At 31.8% G+C, this 20,592-nt stretch overlaps 1 protein-coding gene across 1 annotated transcript; it reads left to right on the forward strand.

Moving 5' to 3' along the window:
* Positions 1 to 8,144: 8,144 nt before the first annotated feature.
* Positions 8,145 to 9,130, forward strand: LOC130463184 (uncharacterized). Its single transcript, XM_056832236.1, has 2 exons — positions 8,145 to 8,682; positions 8,997 to 9,130. Exons 1-2 carry the CDS (start codon positions 8,145 to 8,147, stop codon positions 9,029 to 9,031), a joined length of 573 nt encoding a protein of 190 aa, XP_056688214.1. The 3' UTR covers positions 9,032 to 9,130.
* The last annotated feature ends 11,462 nt before the right edge of the window (positions 9,131 to 20,592 follow it).

The following is a 20,592-nucleotide window of genomic DNA, read 5'->3' on the forward strand; positions in this document are numbered from 1 at the left end:
ATATTTGTCGTCCACCCAATCTAAAATCCAAACTTGTTCCATCATCAATTATAATGTAGCATTTACATATATAGAACCGATATAAATATAACTCAATATATTTTGTAATCTATAAAGTAATTACTCCGTATTTAGTTTTTTTTATAGCTTTGTTAGAATTCCTAATTGTGTAAACATATGATATCAGCATATACATAGAATGTTTTATTATTTAAATATTCTTTGACATATTTAGTGTAACTAATAACTTATTACATAATTAGATATTTGACGTATTAGATATTTGACATATTTATTTTTGATATTTTTTTTTAATATTATAAGAGAAGCGAATCAATGAGTGACATTTGTCATCACCACATTTATTTCCTCTCTTTTAGTATATTATATAGATATATAGATTGCTTATGCACTTTTTCCTTGATGTTTAGTGAGTAATAAGGAAGGAAATCTCTTAATTATGTAGTGTATATACACCAAACATCCCTTATATATGTACAACATTAAATAAATTCAGATCAGATCAGATCGGAAAAAATAAATTCAAATCAGATCATGAGAAATAAAGTAAACTAAACGGGGCCTTAGTCAACATTATTTAATCATCTACGTTTATATTTGTCGTCCACCCAATCTAAAATCCAAACTTGTTCCATCATCAATTATAATGTAGCATTTACATATATAGAACCGATATAAATATAACTCAATATATTTTGTAATCTATAAAGTAATTACGGAGTATTTAGTTTTTTTTATAGCTTTGTTAAAATTCCTAATTGTGTAAACATATGATATCAGCATATACATAGAATGTTTTATTATTTAAATATTCTTTGACATATTTAGTGTAACTAATAATTAGATATTTGACGTATTAGATCTTTGAAATAATTATATCTTTGACATTTTTTTTTTTAATATTTAAGAGAGGCGAATCAATGAGTGACATTTGTCATCACCACATTGATTTCCTCTCTTTTAGTATATTATATAGATGCATCAACTTGCTTGTTTAATACGTAGTACGTAGTTAAATACTCTATACTTCGTAATATATAAGTTACATTATATTTTTCTTGTTCTTGTAAGATATGTATAATTATTCAATGTTGTATAATATCACATTTAATAGTTGTATTTCTTAAGACGAATCTATTTTTTAAAATTTTATATTACGTATAAGATATTATACATTCTTATTTATATTTGGTCATTTTAAACTTGTTTGAAATCATAATTACTTAAGGTTAACAAAATAATACTCCGTAGATCATTATATTAGGAAACTTTTGTTAAGTATGACAAAGTAATAGAATTATTATATGCTTTCAAATATTCCGCATATGAAAACATGGATTTGTAAAAGATATTGATTACCTTAAAGAATTATTTGATATATATGTAAATTATAAACACTTGATAGTGACACGTGTAAGCTTTACATCGAGCGTCATGTGTTTTAATAGAGTATATATAGATATAGATCTTAATTATGAAAAATCAGATAAACTCACATATTAGATGAGATCGGATCAGAAAAAATAAATTCAGATTGGATCATGAGAAATAAAGTGAACTAAACGGGGTCTTAGTCAACATTATTTAATCATCTACGTTTATATTTGTCGTCCACCCAATCTAAAATCCAAACTTGTTCCATCATCAATTATAATGTAGCATTTACATATATAGAACCGATATAAATATAACTCAATATATTTTGTAATCTATAAAGTAATTACTCCGTATTTAGTTTTTTTTATAGCTTTGTTAGAATTCCTAATTGTGTAAACATATGATATCAGCATATACATAGAATGTTTTATTATTTAAATATTCTTTGACATATTTAGTGTAACTAATAACTTATTACATAATTAGATATTTGACGTATTAGATATTTGACATATTTATTTTTAATATTTTTTTTAATATTATAAGAGAAGCGAATCAATGAGTGACATTTGTCATCACCACATTTATTTCCTCTCTTTTAGTATATTATATAGATATATAGATTGCTTATGCACTTTTTCCTTGATGTTTAGTGAGTAATAAGGAAGGAAATCTCTTAATTATGTAGTGTATATACACCAAACATCCCTTATATATGTACAACATTAAATAAATTCAGATCAGATCAGATCGGAAAAAATAAATTCAAATCAGATCATGAGAAATAAAGTAAACTAAACGGGGCCTTAGTCAACATTATTTAAATCATCTACGTTTATATTTGTCGTCCACCCAATCTAAAATCCAAACTTGTTCCATCATCAATTATAATGTAGCATTTACATATATAGAACCGATATAAATATAACTCAATATATTTTGTAATCTATAAAGTAATTACGGAGTATTTAGTTTTTTTTATAGCTTTGTTAGAATTCCTAATTGTGTAAACATATGATATCAGCATATACATAGAATGTTTTATTATTTAAATATTCTTTGACATATTTAGTGTAACTAATAATTAGATATTTGACGTATTAGATCTTTGAAATAATTATATCTTTGACATTTTTTTTTTAATATTTAAGAGAGGCGAATCAATGAGTGACATTTGTCATCACCACATTGATTTCCTCTCTTTTAGTATATTATATAGATGCATCAACTTGCTTGTTTAATACGTAGTACGTAGTTAAATACTCTATACTTCGTAATATATAAGTTACATTATATTTTTCTTGTTCTTGTAAGCTATGTATAATTATTCAATGTTGTATAATATCACATTTAATAGTTGTATTTCTTAAGACGAATCTATTTTTTAAAATTTTATATTACGTATAAGATATTATACATTCTTATTTATATTTGGTCATTTTAAACTTGTTTGAAATCATAATTACTTAAGGTTAACAAAATAATACTCCGTAGATCATTATATTAGGAAACTTTTGTTAAGTATGACAAAGTAATAGAATTATTATATGCTTTCAAATATTCCGCATATGAAAACATGGATTTGTAAAAGACATTGATTACCTTAAAGAATTATGTGATATATATGTAAATTATAAACACTTGATAGTGACACGTGTAAGCTTTACATCGAGCGTCATGTGTTTTAATAGAGTATATATAGATATAGATCTTAATTATGAAAAATCAGATAAACTCACATATTAGATGAGATCGGATCAGAAAAAATAAATTCAGATTGGATCATGAGAAATAAAGTGAACTAAACGGGGTCTTAGTCAACATTATTTAATCATCTACGTTTATATTTGTCGTCCACCCAATCTAAAATCCAAACTTGTTCCATCATCAATTATAATGTAGCATTTACATATATAGAACCGATATAAATATAACTCAATAAATTTTGTAATCTATAAAGTAATTACTCCGTATTTAGTTTTTTTTATAGCTTTGTTAGAATTCCTAATTGTGTAAACATATGATATCAGCATATACATAGAATGTTTTATTATTTAAATATTCTTTGACATATTTAGTGTAACTAATAACTTATTACATAATTAGATATTTGACGTATTAGATATTTGACATATTTATTTTTAATAGTTTTTTTTAATATTATAAGAGAAGCGAATCAATGAGTGACATTTGTCATCACCACATTTATTTCCTCTCTTTTAGTATATTATATAGATATATAGATTGCTTATGCACTTTTTCCTTGATGTTTAGTGAGTAATAAGGAAGGAAATCTCTTAATTATGTAGTGTATATACACCAAACATCCCTTATATATGTACAACATTAAATAAATTCAGATCAGATCAGATCGGAAAAAATAAATTCAAATCAGATCATGAGAAATAAAGTAAACTAAACGGGGCCTTAGTCAACATTATTTAATCATCTACGTTTATATTTGTCGTCCACCCAATCTAAAATCCAAACTTGTTCCATCATCAATTATAATGTAGCATTTACATATATAGAACCGATATAAATATAACTCAATATATTTTGTAATCTATAAAGTAAGTACTCCGTATTTAGTTTTTTTTATAGCTTTGTTAGAATTCCTAATTGTGTAAACATATGATATCAGCATATACATAGAATGTTTTATTATTTAAATATTCTTTGACATATTTAGTGTAACTAATAATTAGATATTTGACGTATTAGATCTTTGAAATAATTATATCTTTGACATTTTTTTTTTTAATATTTAAGAGAGGCGAATCAATGAGTGACATTTGTCATCACCACATTGATTTCCTCTCTTTTAGTATATTATATAGATGCATCAACTTGCTTGTTTAATACGTAGTACGTAGTTAAATACTCTATACTTCGTAATATATAAGTTACATTATATTTTTCTTGTTCTTGTAAGATATGTATAATTATTCAATGTTGTATAATATCACATTTAATAGTTGTATTTCTTAAGACGAATCTATTTTTTAAAATTTTATATTACGTATAAGATATTATATATTCTTATTTATATTTGGTCATTTTAAACTTGTTTGAAATCATAATTACTTAAGGTTAACAAAATAATACTCCGTAGATCATTATATTAGGAAACTTTTGTTAAGTATGACAAAGTAATAGAATTATTATATGCTTTCAAATATTCCGCATATCAAAACATGGATTTGTAAAAGATATTGATTACCTTAAAGAATTATTTGATATATATGTAAATTATAAACACTTGATAGTGACACGTGTAAGCTTTACATCGAGCGTCATGTGTTTTAATAGAGTATATATAGATATAGATCTTAATTATGAAAAATCAGATAAACTCACATATTAGATGAGATCGGATCAGAAAAAATAAATTCAGATTGGATCATGAGAAATAAAGTGAACTAAACGGGGTCTTAGTCAACATTATTTAATCATCTACGTTTATATTTGTCGTCCACCCAATCTAAAATCCAAACTTGTTCCATCATCAATTATAATGTAGCATTTACATATATAGAACCGATATAAATATAACTCAATATATTTTGTAATCTATAAAGTAATTACTCCGTATTTAGTTTTTTTTATAGCTTTGTTAGAATTTCTAATTGTGTAAACATATGATATCAGCATATACATAAAATGTTTTATTATTTAAATATTCTTTGACATATTTAGTGTAACTAATAACTTATTACATAATTAGATATTTGACGTATTAGATATTTGACATATTTATTTTTATTAGTTTTTTTTAATATTATAAGAGAAGCGAATCAATGAGTTACATTTGTCATCACCACATTTATTTCCTCTCTTTTAGTATATTATATAGATATATAGATTGCTTATGCACTTTTTCCTTGATGTTTAGTGAGTAATAAGGAAGGAAATCTCTTAATTATGTAGTGTATATACACCAAACATCCCTTATATATGTACAACATTAAATAAATTCAGATCAGATCAGATCGGAAAAAATAAATTCAAATCAGATCATGAGAAATAAAGTAAACTAAACGGGGCCTTAGTCAACATTATTTAATCATCTACGTTTATATTTGTCGTCCACCCAATCTAAAATCCAAACTTGTTCCATCATCAATTATAATGTAGCATTTACATATATAGAACCGATATAAATATAACTCAATATATTTTGTAATCTATAAAGTAATTACGGAGTATTTAGTTTTTTTATAGCTTTGTTAAAATTCCTAATTGTGTAAACATATGATATCAGCATATACATAGAATGTTTTATTATTTAAATATTCTTTGACATATTTAGTGTAACTAATAATTAGATATTTGACGTATTAGATCTTTGAAATAATTATATCTTTGACATTTTTTTTTTTAATATTTAAGAGAGGCGAATCAATGAGTGACATTTGTCATCACCACATTGATTTCCTCTCTTTTAGTATATTATATAGATTAAAAATGTAACAGGTCTAGAAGGGTAAGAATACTAACAAGTCACAGCCTTTCCCCTGCAGAATAGAGGGTTCTAATCCGAGAGAGCCCAAATGCAGAATTAATTAAGTTTAGGGTGAATTGATCTGGGTTGATAAACACAAATTAGTTAATTTTAGAGTTAGTTAGTTATGTTGAAGCTTTATATCTGTAGTTGAGTAGTGACTGACATGTATTTTACAGGGTACTTCTACTTTATATGGCCCACACATACAATGCCTTCATTCAAGAATTAATAAACTTGCTACAACCTGATCCAGGGCCAGAGTGTTGAATAAGGCCCCCAGTCGCCTGATATCCTAGACAAACAACTGGGCTTTGTCACTCCAGTCGTGTCGGATACTGCTCCTCTTGGTTCAAACTTTGGAGATTGCAACACTGATGTTCCGATGAATGCAACCTATATATAGGCAATATGGTGAGTGTTTTTTTCGGTCAGCCCGAGAAATGAGAAAAAAGATCATATAGTTGGGCACATTGCGGGCTTATAAACGAGTGAACACTCTATTCTTTACAATTTTTTTTTTCATCATGTAAAGACATGCGTATATAACCGTATATTGTTGCACTATTTAGATAATTTTAATAGAGACATGTCAAATTTTGTTGTATATGTACTTTATGAACATTTTTTCTTTCCTAATATTTTTTTAGGCGAGGAAAAGAAGAAAGTGATATTGAGATTTTGATTTTTCGATGGTATAATTTAGTTGTAACAAAATAATTTTAAGTTTTTTAATATGCACGCACGCATCGCCTGTGTTGGATTACAGAATGATCAACACACACAAGTGCAGCCTCACCATACACAAGCTAGTCTTGCCCACACAGGATTACAGCTCTTGTAACTGAATTGCTGACATGTGCTACCAGCATCAGCTTGGTTGTTAGCAATGCTGCAATATGATTGGTTGATGTACTGCTGCACTGTTTTTTTTTTTTTTTGTGCAAATGAGCCACAAGGGCGGGGATGAGAATCGATCACAGGATCACCTGGAACCGGGATGGAAGCTCTAACCAACTGAGCTATCCATCACTCTCCACCGGGATGAGCTATCCACCGGGATGTACTGCTGCACTGTGATTGGTTGTTAGGATTATGCTGGCTTCTGATTGGCTATGACAGCAAGGGATTGTTGTCTTATATAAGTAGATTATTTCCTTTCCTAAGCTTAATTAATCATTCTGTTGTAATAAGCGTACACTCTAAGCAATTCTCTCAATAATATTCTCTCTATCTTAGCAAGCTTTGTTAATGGCTGCTAAGAACTAAATCAGTGCAATCTTCTCTTCTGCTGTTTTTAACATGGTATCAGAGCAGTGATACAAAGCTGCATTTCGAGTTCCTGTTTCTACAATCAGTCTTGTTGATTCTGGTATGATTTGTTTCTGCAAATTCTTTGATTCGAAGCTGTGATAATCAATTTTTTTTCTGCAATTTACTGCAAATTCTGGAAATCTGTTTAGTTAGATTCCTAAATCTAGTGATAGATTCTGTGATTCAGTAATAGTCATTCTCAGTTGATATTCCTGTATTCCTTTTCATCAACCTCAGTATCTGAACCTGTTTTTAGATTCTCTTTCAATTGAAAATGGGAGATCACAGTAACACTACACCTAATCAGGATATTACTAGTCCTTTCTACCTTCATCCTACTGATAACACAGCTAATCAATTGGTTTCTATCAAGTTTAAAGGAGATGGATATGGTGACTGGAAAAGAAGCATGATGATATCCATCTCTTCTAAGAACAAATTAGGTTTCATTAATGGAACTTTGACAAAACCTGATGTTGATCATCCAACATACCATGCATGGATGAGATGTAATGATATGATGATTTCATGGCTGCTATTCAACCTAGATTCTACTATTGCAAAGAGTGTCTTATATTTTCAAACAGCTAGAGAGATTTGGTTGGACTTGGAAGATAGGTTTGGCTTCATTTCAGGACCTCAGTTGTTTTCTCTGGAGCAACAAGTGTCAGAAATGAAACAAGGTGGACAGAATATCTCAGAGTTCTTTACTGAGATAAAATCTTTGTGGGATAAGATTAGTGCTGCAAATCCTTTGCCTACATGTACTTGTAATCTTTGTACATGCAATCTGACACAAAAGATCTTCAAGATGCAACAAGATCAGAGACTTATGCAATTCTTGATGAAACTTGGAGAACATCTAGCTATTGTTAGGGGTAATCTGCTGATGCAATAACCACTACCTACAATCTCACATGCATACAGAATGCTTGCACAAGATGAGAGGCAAAGGGAGATAAGTACTCCAGTGCCATCACATGATTCTCATGCATTTGCTGTTGATAGAAGGAGATACAATGATTATCACAGAGGTGGATACAGAGGTCAACAATCTTCTAACACAGGAAGAAGTGCTTATGGAAATTTTGGAGGAAATAAGTCTGCAAATTTCAGAAGGCCAGTGGCAAGCTATTTCTGTGATCATTGTAAAGTCAATGGACACAGTACAGAAAGATGTTTCAAACTGCATGGGTTTCCACCTGGTTTTACAGGATTCAAAACTGATAAGAGAGCAGCTGCAGCAGCATATTCAGATGAAGGGTATGGAGATGATATGACAGAGTATCAACAACAATTTTATACTCCAGAAAAGGAACCACAACAAAGCCAACCTGGATTTCTGATTGCTGAACAATGTACTCAATTGTTGAACCTGCTAAATAAGCAACAACAACAGCCAGACAAGGTCACACCAGATACTGAGTTTGAAGAAGGAGATACATCAGGCCATGCATTCATGGCAGGTAATACTTATTGTTTTCTTACTTGTTCTAATTCCAGCTGGCTATTGGACAGTGGTGCATCTGATCATATGTGCTCAAACCTAAGTATGTTTGATCAATATGAATCTGTTAATGAAAATGATGAGTATATCACCATACCTGATGGAAGAAAGGTGTCAGTATATCACAAAGGAACTGTGACCATAGACAAGAACATACAACTGAAGGGTGTTCTACATGTTCCAGATTTTCAATACAACCTATTGTCTGTGAATAAGTTATGTTCAGATATGCAATGCACTGTCTCATTTACTGCTGATAAATGTTTCATTCAGGGCCATTCAATGAAAGGGCCACAGGTTCTTGGTAAAATGAAGTCTGGATTGTACAGTGTAAATACAAATGAAGACAATGGAGTTCAATCAGCCACAAGTTGTCTCTCAGCTTCAACTACAACCAATAATGCAGATGCTTAGGTTTGGCATTTGAGATTAGGACATATGCCTTTCTTAAAAATGAAACATGTGATTGATAGCTTAGGAAATGTTTCCAATCATGATGTTATATGTCAGATATGTCCAGCTGCTAAGCAATCTAGGAATTCTTTTCCAGTTAGTAGTATCAAAACATCAAGAATATTTCAGATGGTACACTTGGATACCTGGGGACCTTATAAGCACAAAACACACAATGGATGTACTATGTTTCTTACTATAGTTGATGATTTTACCAGAACAACTTGGACTCATTTGTTAAAATCTAAAACTGATGCTGTTCCTATTCTTGATTCTTTTCTGAAAATGGTAGAGACACAATTCAGTTCAAAAGTTTTGTGTGTCAGGTCAGATAATGCATTAGAATTCTGTGAAGGAGAAATGAGAAAGATTTTAATAGACAAAGGCATAGTGCATCAAACCAGTTGCAGTGGAACACCACAACAGAATGGGGTTGTGGAAAGAAAACACAGACATTTGCTAGAAACAGCTAGGGCTTTGCATTTTCAATCAAAGTTGCCTATCAGATATTGGGGAGAATGTGTCTTGTGTGCTACTTATCTTATTAACAGAATGCCATTAAGAAGTATTGGGAATCTCACTCCTTATGAAAAGTTACATGGTCACAAACCCTCATACACACATCTAAGATCTTTTGGGTGCTTGTGCTATGTTTCCACTACTAAGGTGGACAGAAGCAAGTTTGATGCAAGGGCAAAGCCATGTGTGTTTATTGGCTATTCACCTACACAGAAAGGGTACAAAGTGTTGGATACTGAGTCAAACAAAATCAGCATCTCCAGAGATGTTACCTTTCATGAAACACATTTTCCTTTCCATTTGTCTACTGAAACAACTTCTGCAGTATCAGACTTTCCTCCATACATTTTCTTACCAGTACACACACCCCTACAACCTAATCTAGATATTCCTATCTCCACAGTTCAACAAACACCATTATCTTCATCTACTATACAGTCCACTATTTCTCCATCTTCTTCTACAACTTCCTCTATTTCTCCATCTCTCTCTCCTTCACCTTCTGCTTCTAACACTTCTCCTATCTCTTCTGATCTCTCATCTCCTTCTAATCTTTCTTCTTCTTCTTCTATTCCTCTCATAAATCACCCTGATAACACACCTATCAGGAAATCCACAAGAACATCCAAACCACCCTCATACCTAGATAACTACCATTGCTTTACTTCCACACACTGGTGCAATCTTGTTTCTTATACCTGTGTGCCACAAAGTCATCATGCCTTGATTACCAAGCTAGAAAGTCTGACAGAACCAAAGAACTACAAAGAAGCTACTTTGAGCCCAGAATGGATACAGGCCATGGAGAAAGAAATTGAAGCTTTGTTAGCAAATCATACATGGGAAGTTGTGACCTTACCTACTGGTAAGAAGCCTATAGGGTTCAAATGGGTGTTCAAGGTTAAACTTAAGGCTGATGGAAGTCTGGAAAGATGTAAAGCAAGACTTGTTGCACAGGGTTACACACAAAAATATGGCATAGATTATGATGAGACTTTTTCTCCTGTAGTGAAAATCGCAATAGTCAGATGTATTATTGCAGTGGCAGCTAACATGAACTGGGATATCTACCAACTTGATGTAAACAATGCTTTTCTTCATGGGGATCTCCATGAAGAAGTTTATATGAGAATGCCAGAAGGGATTCCCAATCCAGAGAACAAAGTGTGTAAATTTACCAAGTCACTGTATGGGCTCAAACAGGCAAGCAGACAATGGTTTGCTAAGTTACACAGTGAACTGCAGAAACAAGGATTCATCCAATCAAAAAATGACTACTCACTGTTTATCAAGAAGCATGAGGGGTATATCACTTTGGCTGCAGTATATGTGGATGATATCTTGCTTACAGGTAATCATTTACCAACCATTACAACTTTGAAGAAACACTTGAATGATGTTTTCAGCATCAAAGATCTTGGTATTCTGAGTTATTTCTTGGGAATAGAAGTTGGGTACATGTCTGATGGTGTAATTTTGACTCAAAAGAAGTTCACTAAGTCCTTGCTAGCTAGCTGACAGTGGTTTTGATGTCAAGAAACCAGCTTTGACTCCTCTGCCTATCAACACCAAATTGTTAATTGATGAGGGACAACCATGCACCAATCCAGAACTGTACAGATGCCTTGTGGGGAAGTTGAACTTTCTCACACACACAAGACCTGATCTTTCATTTGCAGTACAGTTACTGAGCCAGTTTATGCACATGCCTAGACTACCACATGTTGCAGCTCTAGTTCATGTTCTTAGATATGTCTCACACACTGAGGGTCAAGGTATATTACTCAAAGCTTCCACCTCTCTTACCTTACAGGCCTTCTCTGACAGTGATTGGGCTTCATGTCCCAACACAAGAAGGTCCATCACTGGTTATGTTTTACTCTTGGGTGGTTCACCTGTCTCATGGAAGTCAAAGAAACAAGGGACAGTCTCTAAAATCTCTTCAGAAGCTGAATACAGAGACATGGCAGCTGCTGCTTCAGAAGTGACTTGGTTGGTCAGACTTTTGGAAGAGTTTGGGATTACTAATCTTAAACCAGTGACATTGCATTGTGATAACCAGTCAGCCATATACATAGGCAAGAATCCAGTTTTCCATGAAAGAACAAAACACATAGAAATAGACTGTCATTTTACCAGAGAAAAGGTCATGGAGGGTCTGCTTCAATTAACTTATTTACCAACTCACTCTCAAATTGCAGATGTGTTTACTAAAGCTTTGCCTTCACCTCAATTCACTGAGCTTCTTTCCAAGCTAGGCCTCTCTCCTAGTACCCCTAGCTTGAGGGGGGGGGGGGGTGTTGGATTACAGAATGATCAACACACACAAGTGCAGCCTCACCATACACAAGCTAGTCTTGCCCACACAGGATTACAGCTCTTGTAACTGAATTGCTGACATGTGCTACCAGCATCAGCTTGGTTGTTAGCAATGCTGCAATATGATTGGTTGATGTACTGCTGCACTGTGATTGGTTGTTAGGATTATGCTGGCTTCTGATTGGCTATGACAGCAAGGGATTGTTGTCTTATATAAGTAGATTATTTCCTTTCCTAAGCTTAATTAATCATTCTGTTGTAATAAGCGTACACTCTAAGCAATTCTCTCAATAATATTCTCTCTATCTTAGCAAGCTTTGTTAATGGCTGCTAAGAACTAAATCAGTGCAATCTTCTCTTCTGCTGTTTTTAACAGCCTGCATATAAGACTAGTTTGTTCTGAGGACTGAAATTGAATGTAAATTGAATAAATAGGGGATTGATATTTAGAGGTATGATAAAGAATTTTCAACCTTAAATTAGGATCATAATATTAAGGAATTCTTTATGTCACAATGGCATATGATAAAGAATTTTCAACATTTAATTAGGATATTATACTTTGGCTCATAATAGGCTAATGACATATGAACAAAGTACTCCCTTCGTTCTTGCATGTTAATTCCTTTTCCGTATTGAGTTATTTTTTATTTGTTAGTCCATTTTTGAATCTTTCCTTATTTGTCTAACATTTATCGTAATTGACACGTGTTCTTTGTGGTTTTAGTTTTTTTTAAAGGAAAATTAATTCATTAATAAAGAGTCATAGGACATTTACAAGAGAAATATAGATCTAACAAATACATGACAAATTTAATCAAATAAAAGTTTCCTTCATCAAAACTACGGTTGTTGAATAGATCTTGCATTGTAGAACGTCTCCCGTAAGTAACGATTTGTTGCAGCTGCGAGATGATTTCCATTTGATTCATCTGGATGTACTCAAAAAATTGATACTTGGTGCAATTCTGCATAAAAATTTACCAAAGAACTAATTCTACATAAATCCACCATGAGTGAACGAAAATCCAAACTAACTGTTCCATAGGGAGACTAACGAACAAGGACGAACTCCGCTCATATGGTGAAAATTTATTTAATTTTAGAGACAATAATTGAATTAAATTAAGAGAAAGGGTTGGAAATAGTCTAATATCCGAATTTTTTTGACTATTTCCGACCTATAATGGCCAAGAAAATAAACCCTAGAAAGGAGAGAGGGAGGGAGAAGGGGAGAGCAGCGAGTGGAACCTCAAAAACTTATTAAAAATAGAAAATCGGTAATGCTTAGAAGAACGGCGGTTGTAGGTCTAAAATTGTTTTTTTTGGGTGCAAATGAGCCATAATGGCGGGGATGAGAATCGATCCCATGATTACATGAAACCGAGAGGGAAGCTCTAACCAACTGAGCTATCCAGTCTCACAACTTGGAAGCCCAAAATATTGGTCCTATGATAAGTTGTACTCCGTAGTATATACTCGGTACATAGTTGTACCATGACGATATTAATTAATCTATACCCTTTAAAAAGCCAAAACATGATAACTAATATTTTTATTAATGTCCATAACACCCTTGAATTCCTTCTTCAAAAAAAAAACAAATTTCTCTTAAAAATAGTGTGCCGACGAAAATGCCTCTCCTTACTTATAGATGACTCAGCAGCTCCCTTTCTTCCGGTTGGAGTCTAAAATTAATGTTTTAGTGTCGTCTGACTCACCTTCCCTTAGTTCCAGACTTCCAGTAACCCACTTTCTTCTCGGTCTCCCTTCTCTCTCATAACCAGAATAATTAAAAACACATTGAGATTTTCTTCCATGGCTTAGTGTTCTTAAATCATCCCCCTGGACTCAGTATTACTCCATCTGTTCCGTTTAGTTATGTTCATGGTATTTTTTTATTACCATTATTTTGTAATAGAAGTTGTAAGTTTTGACAAGGTATTGAAATACTTGTACTCCCTATACTTTTATGACTTTAAGCTGATCTCGAGCCAATTTTTTAACAGAAAAATATTCATGTCATTCCTTCATAAATTTCCACAAAGCTTTAGAATCATATATAACGTACTTCATAGTTCGTGTATAGTATAGTTGGAAAAATTTATACGGAATATATCGATAAGAGTTCATATCCATGTCCATATTATCCAAACATGAATTATAAAATATACGGAGTACTCTAAATCGAAGAAAAAATAATTTTGCACTAAAAACTTGTCAAATTGGATTATACGATATTACAAATCTATGATAAAATTATCATTTTTTAAAACTAGAGGTTCGTCTGCAATCTCCTTGCACAACAATTCAATATGTAAAGAATTCAATATGACCTGCAATCTCCTTGCACAACAATTTGGCTTCGTCTGCTAACCTAATGCTCTTGCTTATGACAAGACCAGTTTGTTTATGAACGGGTGATGGTTTATAGTAGTTAGCTGCTTCTTCCCCACCAATTAATAAAGCTTCTCTTGCAGGAATTACATTTCCCACCAAAATTGGTGCAATTAATATTCCATGTATGAGTTCTCAATATCCTTTAGGATTTCCTTCTAGGATTTCTACCGATAGTTTTGATCAAACTTGTTAATACATTTCGAGTTGTAATTACATTTTTGTGTTTTATGGGTTAATTTAATGTTCTCACTTTTTTGTGCGTGATTGTGATATAGATATAAAGGGGAACGAGGCTTTCATTCGTAAAAGTTGTTAAGTAGGCTAATTGTAAAGAAATAGATGGACTTTTAATAATATTGTTTTTATTCCACTTTGTGGGTAGGTCTTCTTGATAACTTATTTATCATGATGTTTATTGTTGATTACTTTATACGAGTAAGTTTTAAAACAGGTTTGGGCATAAAGAAAGGAGGATGGAGAGAGGATGGAGGAGAGGCGGCACACAGTGATGTTTACCTAACCGTTATGGGTTTTTAATTCCTCCGATGGTGTAGCGACTAACAGTTATGTAATTATCAATTACATAACACAAGCAAATAAACAAAATAGAGCAAATGACAAGAGGAAAGAGACAAAATAAAAAAGGACAAAAACAATAAAAGAAAGTGGTGAAAAGGAAAATTAGAACAGAAAAAGAAGAGAGAGAAAGTAACAACATTAGAGAGAGAAAGTTCCATTGAAGATTAAAAAAATCCCACTTTTTCATTTTTTTATACTCCGTATCATTTTTAAATTTTTTTTATAACATTGTTTCAATATTTTGTATCATTATTTTATTTTTTCTTATTCATAATCAGTCCAAAAAATAATCATAAAAATATTATTTTAAAAAAAAAGTTAACCACAAAAGTTCATCATATTTACAAAATTGTCATGTTATGTATTGGCAATACATAACAATTATGCAAAAAGATCGACTTCCTCGAGAGAGAGAGAGAGAGAGAGAGAGAGAGAGAGAGAGAGAGAGTTGTGAATGCATTAGTTTTTCCTGCAATTTATTAATACAATGACTTTTCCAATCAACAATATATACTTAAACTATAAATGTTTCAACATTATATTTTCTCCACGGAAAACCGCGCGCGAAACGCACGATCAAGGCACACTAGTTAAATTAAAACAAGTGTGGCAATGAAACATATAAATATAAAATTAAATCAAAAACTGAGAAATAATTTATTTATTAGAGTAAAAGTTGACTATTGTTGAATCAACATTCATAGTAGCAGGCGCAAACAATCGGTGTGACTCCAATACTTCCTTGGCAAACACCTCGAGTAGTCGCATATGGAGGATGTGCCGATTTGCACTTAAGATCACAACATTGTTTCCCACAATCATTACCACAATATCCAATGGCCCCACTACAATCTTTTGCTTTTACTTCCACTGCCAATGCCATCACAACTGCACAAACCAACATATAACTCTATTTCATAAGATATTTTATAGATTAATTAATGAATATTTTATATTTTAAAAGTAAAACAATTTTTTAATAATTGAAAATTAGGCATATGCAAAATATTAATTATTATAAAAAGAGACACGATGGGTACGAACGTGTAACCGTTACAAATATCAAATATTGAAAAAAGAAGAATATCGGCTACAATCACTAACAAAAGAGTGATGACCTTCTTCAATGAAAGACTATACGACATTTTCAGTGTATAGCAATTTACTTTGCGCTCAAAAGAAATTGAAAAGTTTGTAATGATATTCTACTCCGTGCGTTTTTAAGTGTTTATATATAGTGGTTGGCTACACAAAGCTTGTTAATTAGGGCTGATTTTAAAAGGAATACATTTAAAACAAGATATTGTGTTAATAAATAAATATTATGAATATACTTTTTGAGGAGATATTGCGTTAATAAATTTTCTTTATTCTTTTCTTGAGGGGATACTGCCTTAATTACTTCATAATTTGATTACAAAGTATTTTTTTAACTCCTTCAAAAATCAAATACTGTACATCTTTTAAAAAAAAAAATCAAATACATTGTGTATCATGCAAATAATATTGCGTTAATAAATTTGATTACAAGGAATTTATTTTTAACTATTTAAAAAAATCAAATCAATTTGTAGCATGCAAAAAAAAATTTAGACATGCATACATACATACATACATACATACATATATATATATATATATATATATATATATATATATATATATATATATATATATATATATATTGTGATTGTCTTCATAACTTACTACAGAGTAATAAACTATAACATGCAAATAATACTACTATTACTGTTCCCCATTCCAAATAGTAGTCCGATTCTTAAATTAACGGGTGTGAATGTATGAAGCTAGGGGAAAATAGGGGGAGTGTTCCGGGAATGCTTTGTTTTTACTAGCTTAAGTACGATATAATTATCTCTATTCTATAAGGAAACTCATGAGTTTGTTAACGTAAATGGTCTTTTGACGTCCCCTATAAATAGACTATAATTTCCTCGATGATAATTAAATAAATAAATAATAAAAATAAATATTTGGGATGATTAGTCAAAAAAAGGAAGAAATAATATAATAACAGAAAAGTAATAAATGAGGGGAAACATCAAGCTATTATAATTTCCTCTTAATTATCTTTTTCATAACATATTTTTTTAAGGGAACTCCATAGTTTATGTTTGTTATGGTTAATAATTTGGGAAAAGAGGACGACACTTAAACAATGTTTGATCAAGTTTATTTAGGAAAATAAAACAGATTAAGTTGAAAATATTGTGCTTTACTTTGTTATTACATTGTTGACTGGTTTGATTTCTGCTAAATATATATAATACATCAATTTTTTTTGAAGAAGACTTTGAATAATTTTGTTTACGTATTATTTCAGGTTAAACGCGTACAATGTTTTGGCATAATATTTCAAGTTAAAATGTGAAAACACAAATTTGCTTCTTATATTCGCACGCATCGCGTGTATATAAGACTAGTACTATATATTAAAAAACGTCTATAAAAAAAGTATACGTGACACATGACGCTCTACTTATGGGTTGTTCGCTCCATGTAATATTCATACACGTTAAAAAATGTCAAACATGGTTGGCTTAAAGTTTGAACCCTTGACCTTAAGTTTAAAAAATACGGAGTAAAACTTTTACCACTAAGCTATTAAATATTTCATGTCATCATTGCAAAAAAACACATACTTCCTTCGTTCCATAAATATCGTATCATGGTTGACTTTTACTCCTCTACCACATTACTTTAACTCTTAATATCTCAAATTATGTGTAAGTAAAAGTTATAAAAAATTGATATTCAGAAAATATAATCGATGCTAATCTAACACGACCCCACATGACTACAATTTTCTTACGTATGAATCACAAAAAATGGCCAAAGTCGTAATGTCAATAGTGTAAAAAACTAAATAGCGTGATATTTATGGAACATAGGAAGTATATAAGTAAATGTGAATGTTGTTAACGTAGTAACTCGGGACATCGCGAGGGCCCAAAAACCTTTTTTTAAATTAAAACTTGTTACTTTCATTTCATTTCCCCTTCCCAAAATGTGAAAAAAATATTTCCTTTTTAACAAGACACTGATCATGTGGTCAAAGGTTTACATGTCGATCATAAAAACTACTCACTCCGTCCCATAATGTCCCACAATATAGTGCCCGTTTGACTAAAAACACGGGAATTAAGGAAATGGAACATAACATGATTTGTTAATTAATGTAGTTGTACTTTTATTGAGATGTACATAATTTTATTTTTATTTTTTTAAAAAAAAGATCAGCTTCTCTCTCCTAACTCTTCAACCCAAAACATCAACCAACACCAGCATTGCACCTTGCCGCCTACCATAAACCCCAACATCGTCATTCGTCACGAACACGACAACACCACGCCTTCCATAACAACCACGACAACTAAAATCACGGATATCACTTCAATCAAATCACGGATTTTGCATCTTTACCTAAATTTAGATAATGTGATTTACATATTATATTTTTCGAAATTCGTTCAAATCTGGCCCCAAATCCATGGGAATTTTCTACAAAATTCCCGGCGGAAGTTCCAATGGAGGATGTAAGTAGAAGGAATAAAACAACATGAGGAAAGAGAATTGCTAGCTTGTAAATCGATTTTGAAGCGGAAGCTGCACTCCCCACCAAACCACACGCCCATTTGTAGTGCTGGGGGAGGAGGAGAGATGTTAGATTTTAGGTTTGCGGTGATAGTGGAATAGTGGTGGTGGGTTCTTGGTGGTTGCCGGTTTCTAAGTTGAAGCATGGGGGTGAATTGAGGAGAGAGAAAGAGAGAAACGGGGGGAGGAGAGAAAGACAGGGGAGATGAAGTGATGAGAGAGGGAACATTAACTGTGTTAAGATAACAAATGGGGTCTCACTTTTTGAGTTTTTCATACTTTGGGACCTACATTTTTTTTACCTTTTGGAACTCAATTCACTTTCCGGCAACTTAACTCACCGTTAACTCACCTTTAACCATAACATAAGTTTTTTTTATGGAAAAAACAATTTAAAGCATATAATTAAAATCTAACAGTTTACATTGTATTAAAATGCCCAAAAAATGAGTTAAGCATAAGGTTGGGGTCTCACCTTTTAATTTTTTTTTTCACCATTTAGGTCTTACACCTTTTTTTTCACCCTTTAGGACCTCTAACCTACTTTCCGGCAAGTTAACTCACCTTTAACTCATCTTTAACCACAACATCAATATATATATATATAAAAAAAAAGCATTAAATGATTTATGTATATTAAGTAAAGGTATAATCTTAAACCTTTTAAAAGCAAGAAGTGTACATTTGGAATAGTAGAATCACAGCCATACCCCTTTAATCCTTCTTCAAAAAATTCAGAAATCTCTTAAAAATAGTGATTTGACGGTCTTACCCTTATAAACGTTGCATTTACGATTTAGCCCTCGCTCTTCCCACTTTGCTTCTATTGCCCACTTTGGAAGACGCTTTTGCCCATTTTTTACACAGGGGTAAAAAAAATATGTCTTCCTTCTCTTTCATATCCAAACCTATGTCCTTCCTTCAATCTCTATTTTCTCTCTCTTCTCTCCGCCCCCCTCTCCAATGCGCTCCTCCTCCCTTGACCTCGATTGACGGCAGCCTTCAACAATTCGCGTTGGAGATGGAGTCCAATTCAAGGTCGATTAATGATCTTCTTTCCTTCGCTCTTAATTGCACTATTTCACATTTTTAGAATGTTTATTTTCGTTGCTTTCTTGCGACTTTGTTTCCCCCGTTTTTTTTCCAGTTTTCTACTACTGCTTGTTTTGCATTTCTCCAGTGGGTATCGGTGGTGTATTAACCCTTTTCAAATTTTCAATTTATAGTGGTAGTTTCATTTTTTATTTTATGATTAAGTTTTTTTATTTTTATTTTGAGTTTCTGTGTTTATTGCCATTTTTGGGGCTATTGATCTTTTGGAAAATTGATTGAATCAATTTTTTTTACAAAAGAAGAGACAATGGTTGTTTCCTTGAACATTAGAGTTTGATTTCACCTACAGTTCAATCCGTTTATTTGGGTATTACTTTTAATATTCATTGTTTCCTGAAAATGGGTTTGCAATTGTAATTGAAAAATCTCGGGTTTAACATTTTGGTTGAATTAATTTGTTTGGAGGAACGGTTTCATTTCTTTTGGCTTTGAATTTTTGTTCATTATATAATAAATACAACTAGATTGACTGAATTTGGATATTTTTTTGTCATAATTTTGACTTGTAAACACTTGTAGCTTGTTTTGGAAGTGAAGGCAAGGCTCAAAAATGAATATCGTGAGCTCCTCGTAGGCAAGAATGGGCGTGATGATGAAAGCATGATATTTTGCACTACTACAAAAATGTCCAAAGAGACCTAAAAAAACAGATCCATTAGAGTACTTAACGGGTCTCTTTACTTAATAAGACCTCGTGATACAAATCAGAGGTCTCTTATGTTATCTGGGCGCAAAAAAGAGACCCGTTAGCTTAGAAAGGAGATTTCTCGTAGAGGCGGGGTCCACTAATAAAAAATGAAGAGACCCGTTATCTCCTATAACAGGTCTGCTCCTCAATTAAATTATTATTAGAAGGTCAGAAATCATAACC

This window comes from Spinacia oleracea, chromosome 6 (assembly GCF_020520425.1).
Source record: "Spinacia oleracea cultivar Varoflay chromosome 6, BTI_SOV_V1, whole genome shotgun sequence".
Lineage (NCBI taxonomy): Eukaryota > Viridiplantae > Streptophyta > Magnoliopsida > Caryophyllales > Amaranthaceae > Spinacia > Spinacia oleracea.

Bases quoted from the DNA above. Each gene is read 5' to 3' on its own strand.
- LOC130463184 (XM_056832236.1), top strand. From the start codon at position 8,145: ATGCTTGCACAAGATGAGAGGCAAAGGGAGATAAGTACTCCAGTGCCA. The intron at 8,683-8,996 runs GTAATACTTATT...TGTTTCATTCAG, and splicing joins AGGCCATGCATTCATGGCAG to GGCCATTCAATGAAAGGGCC.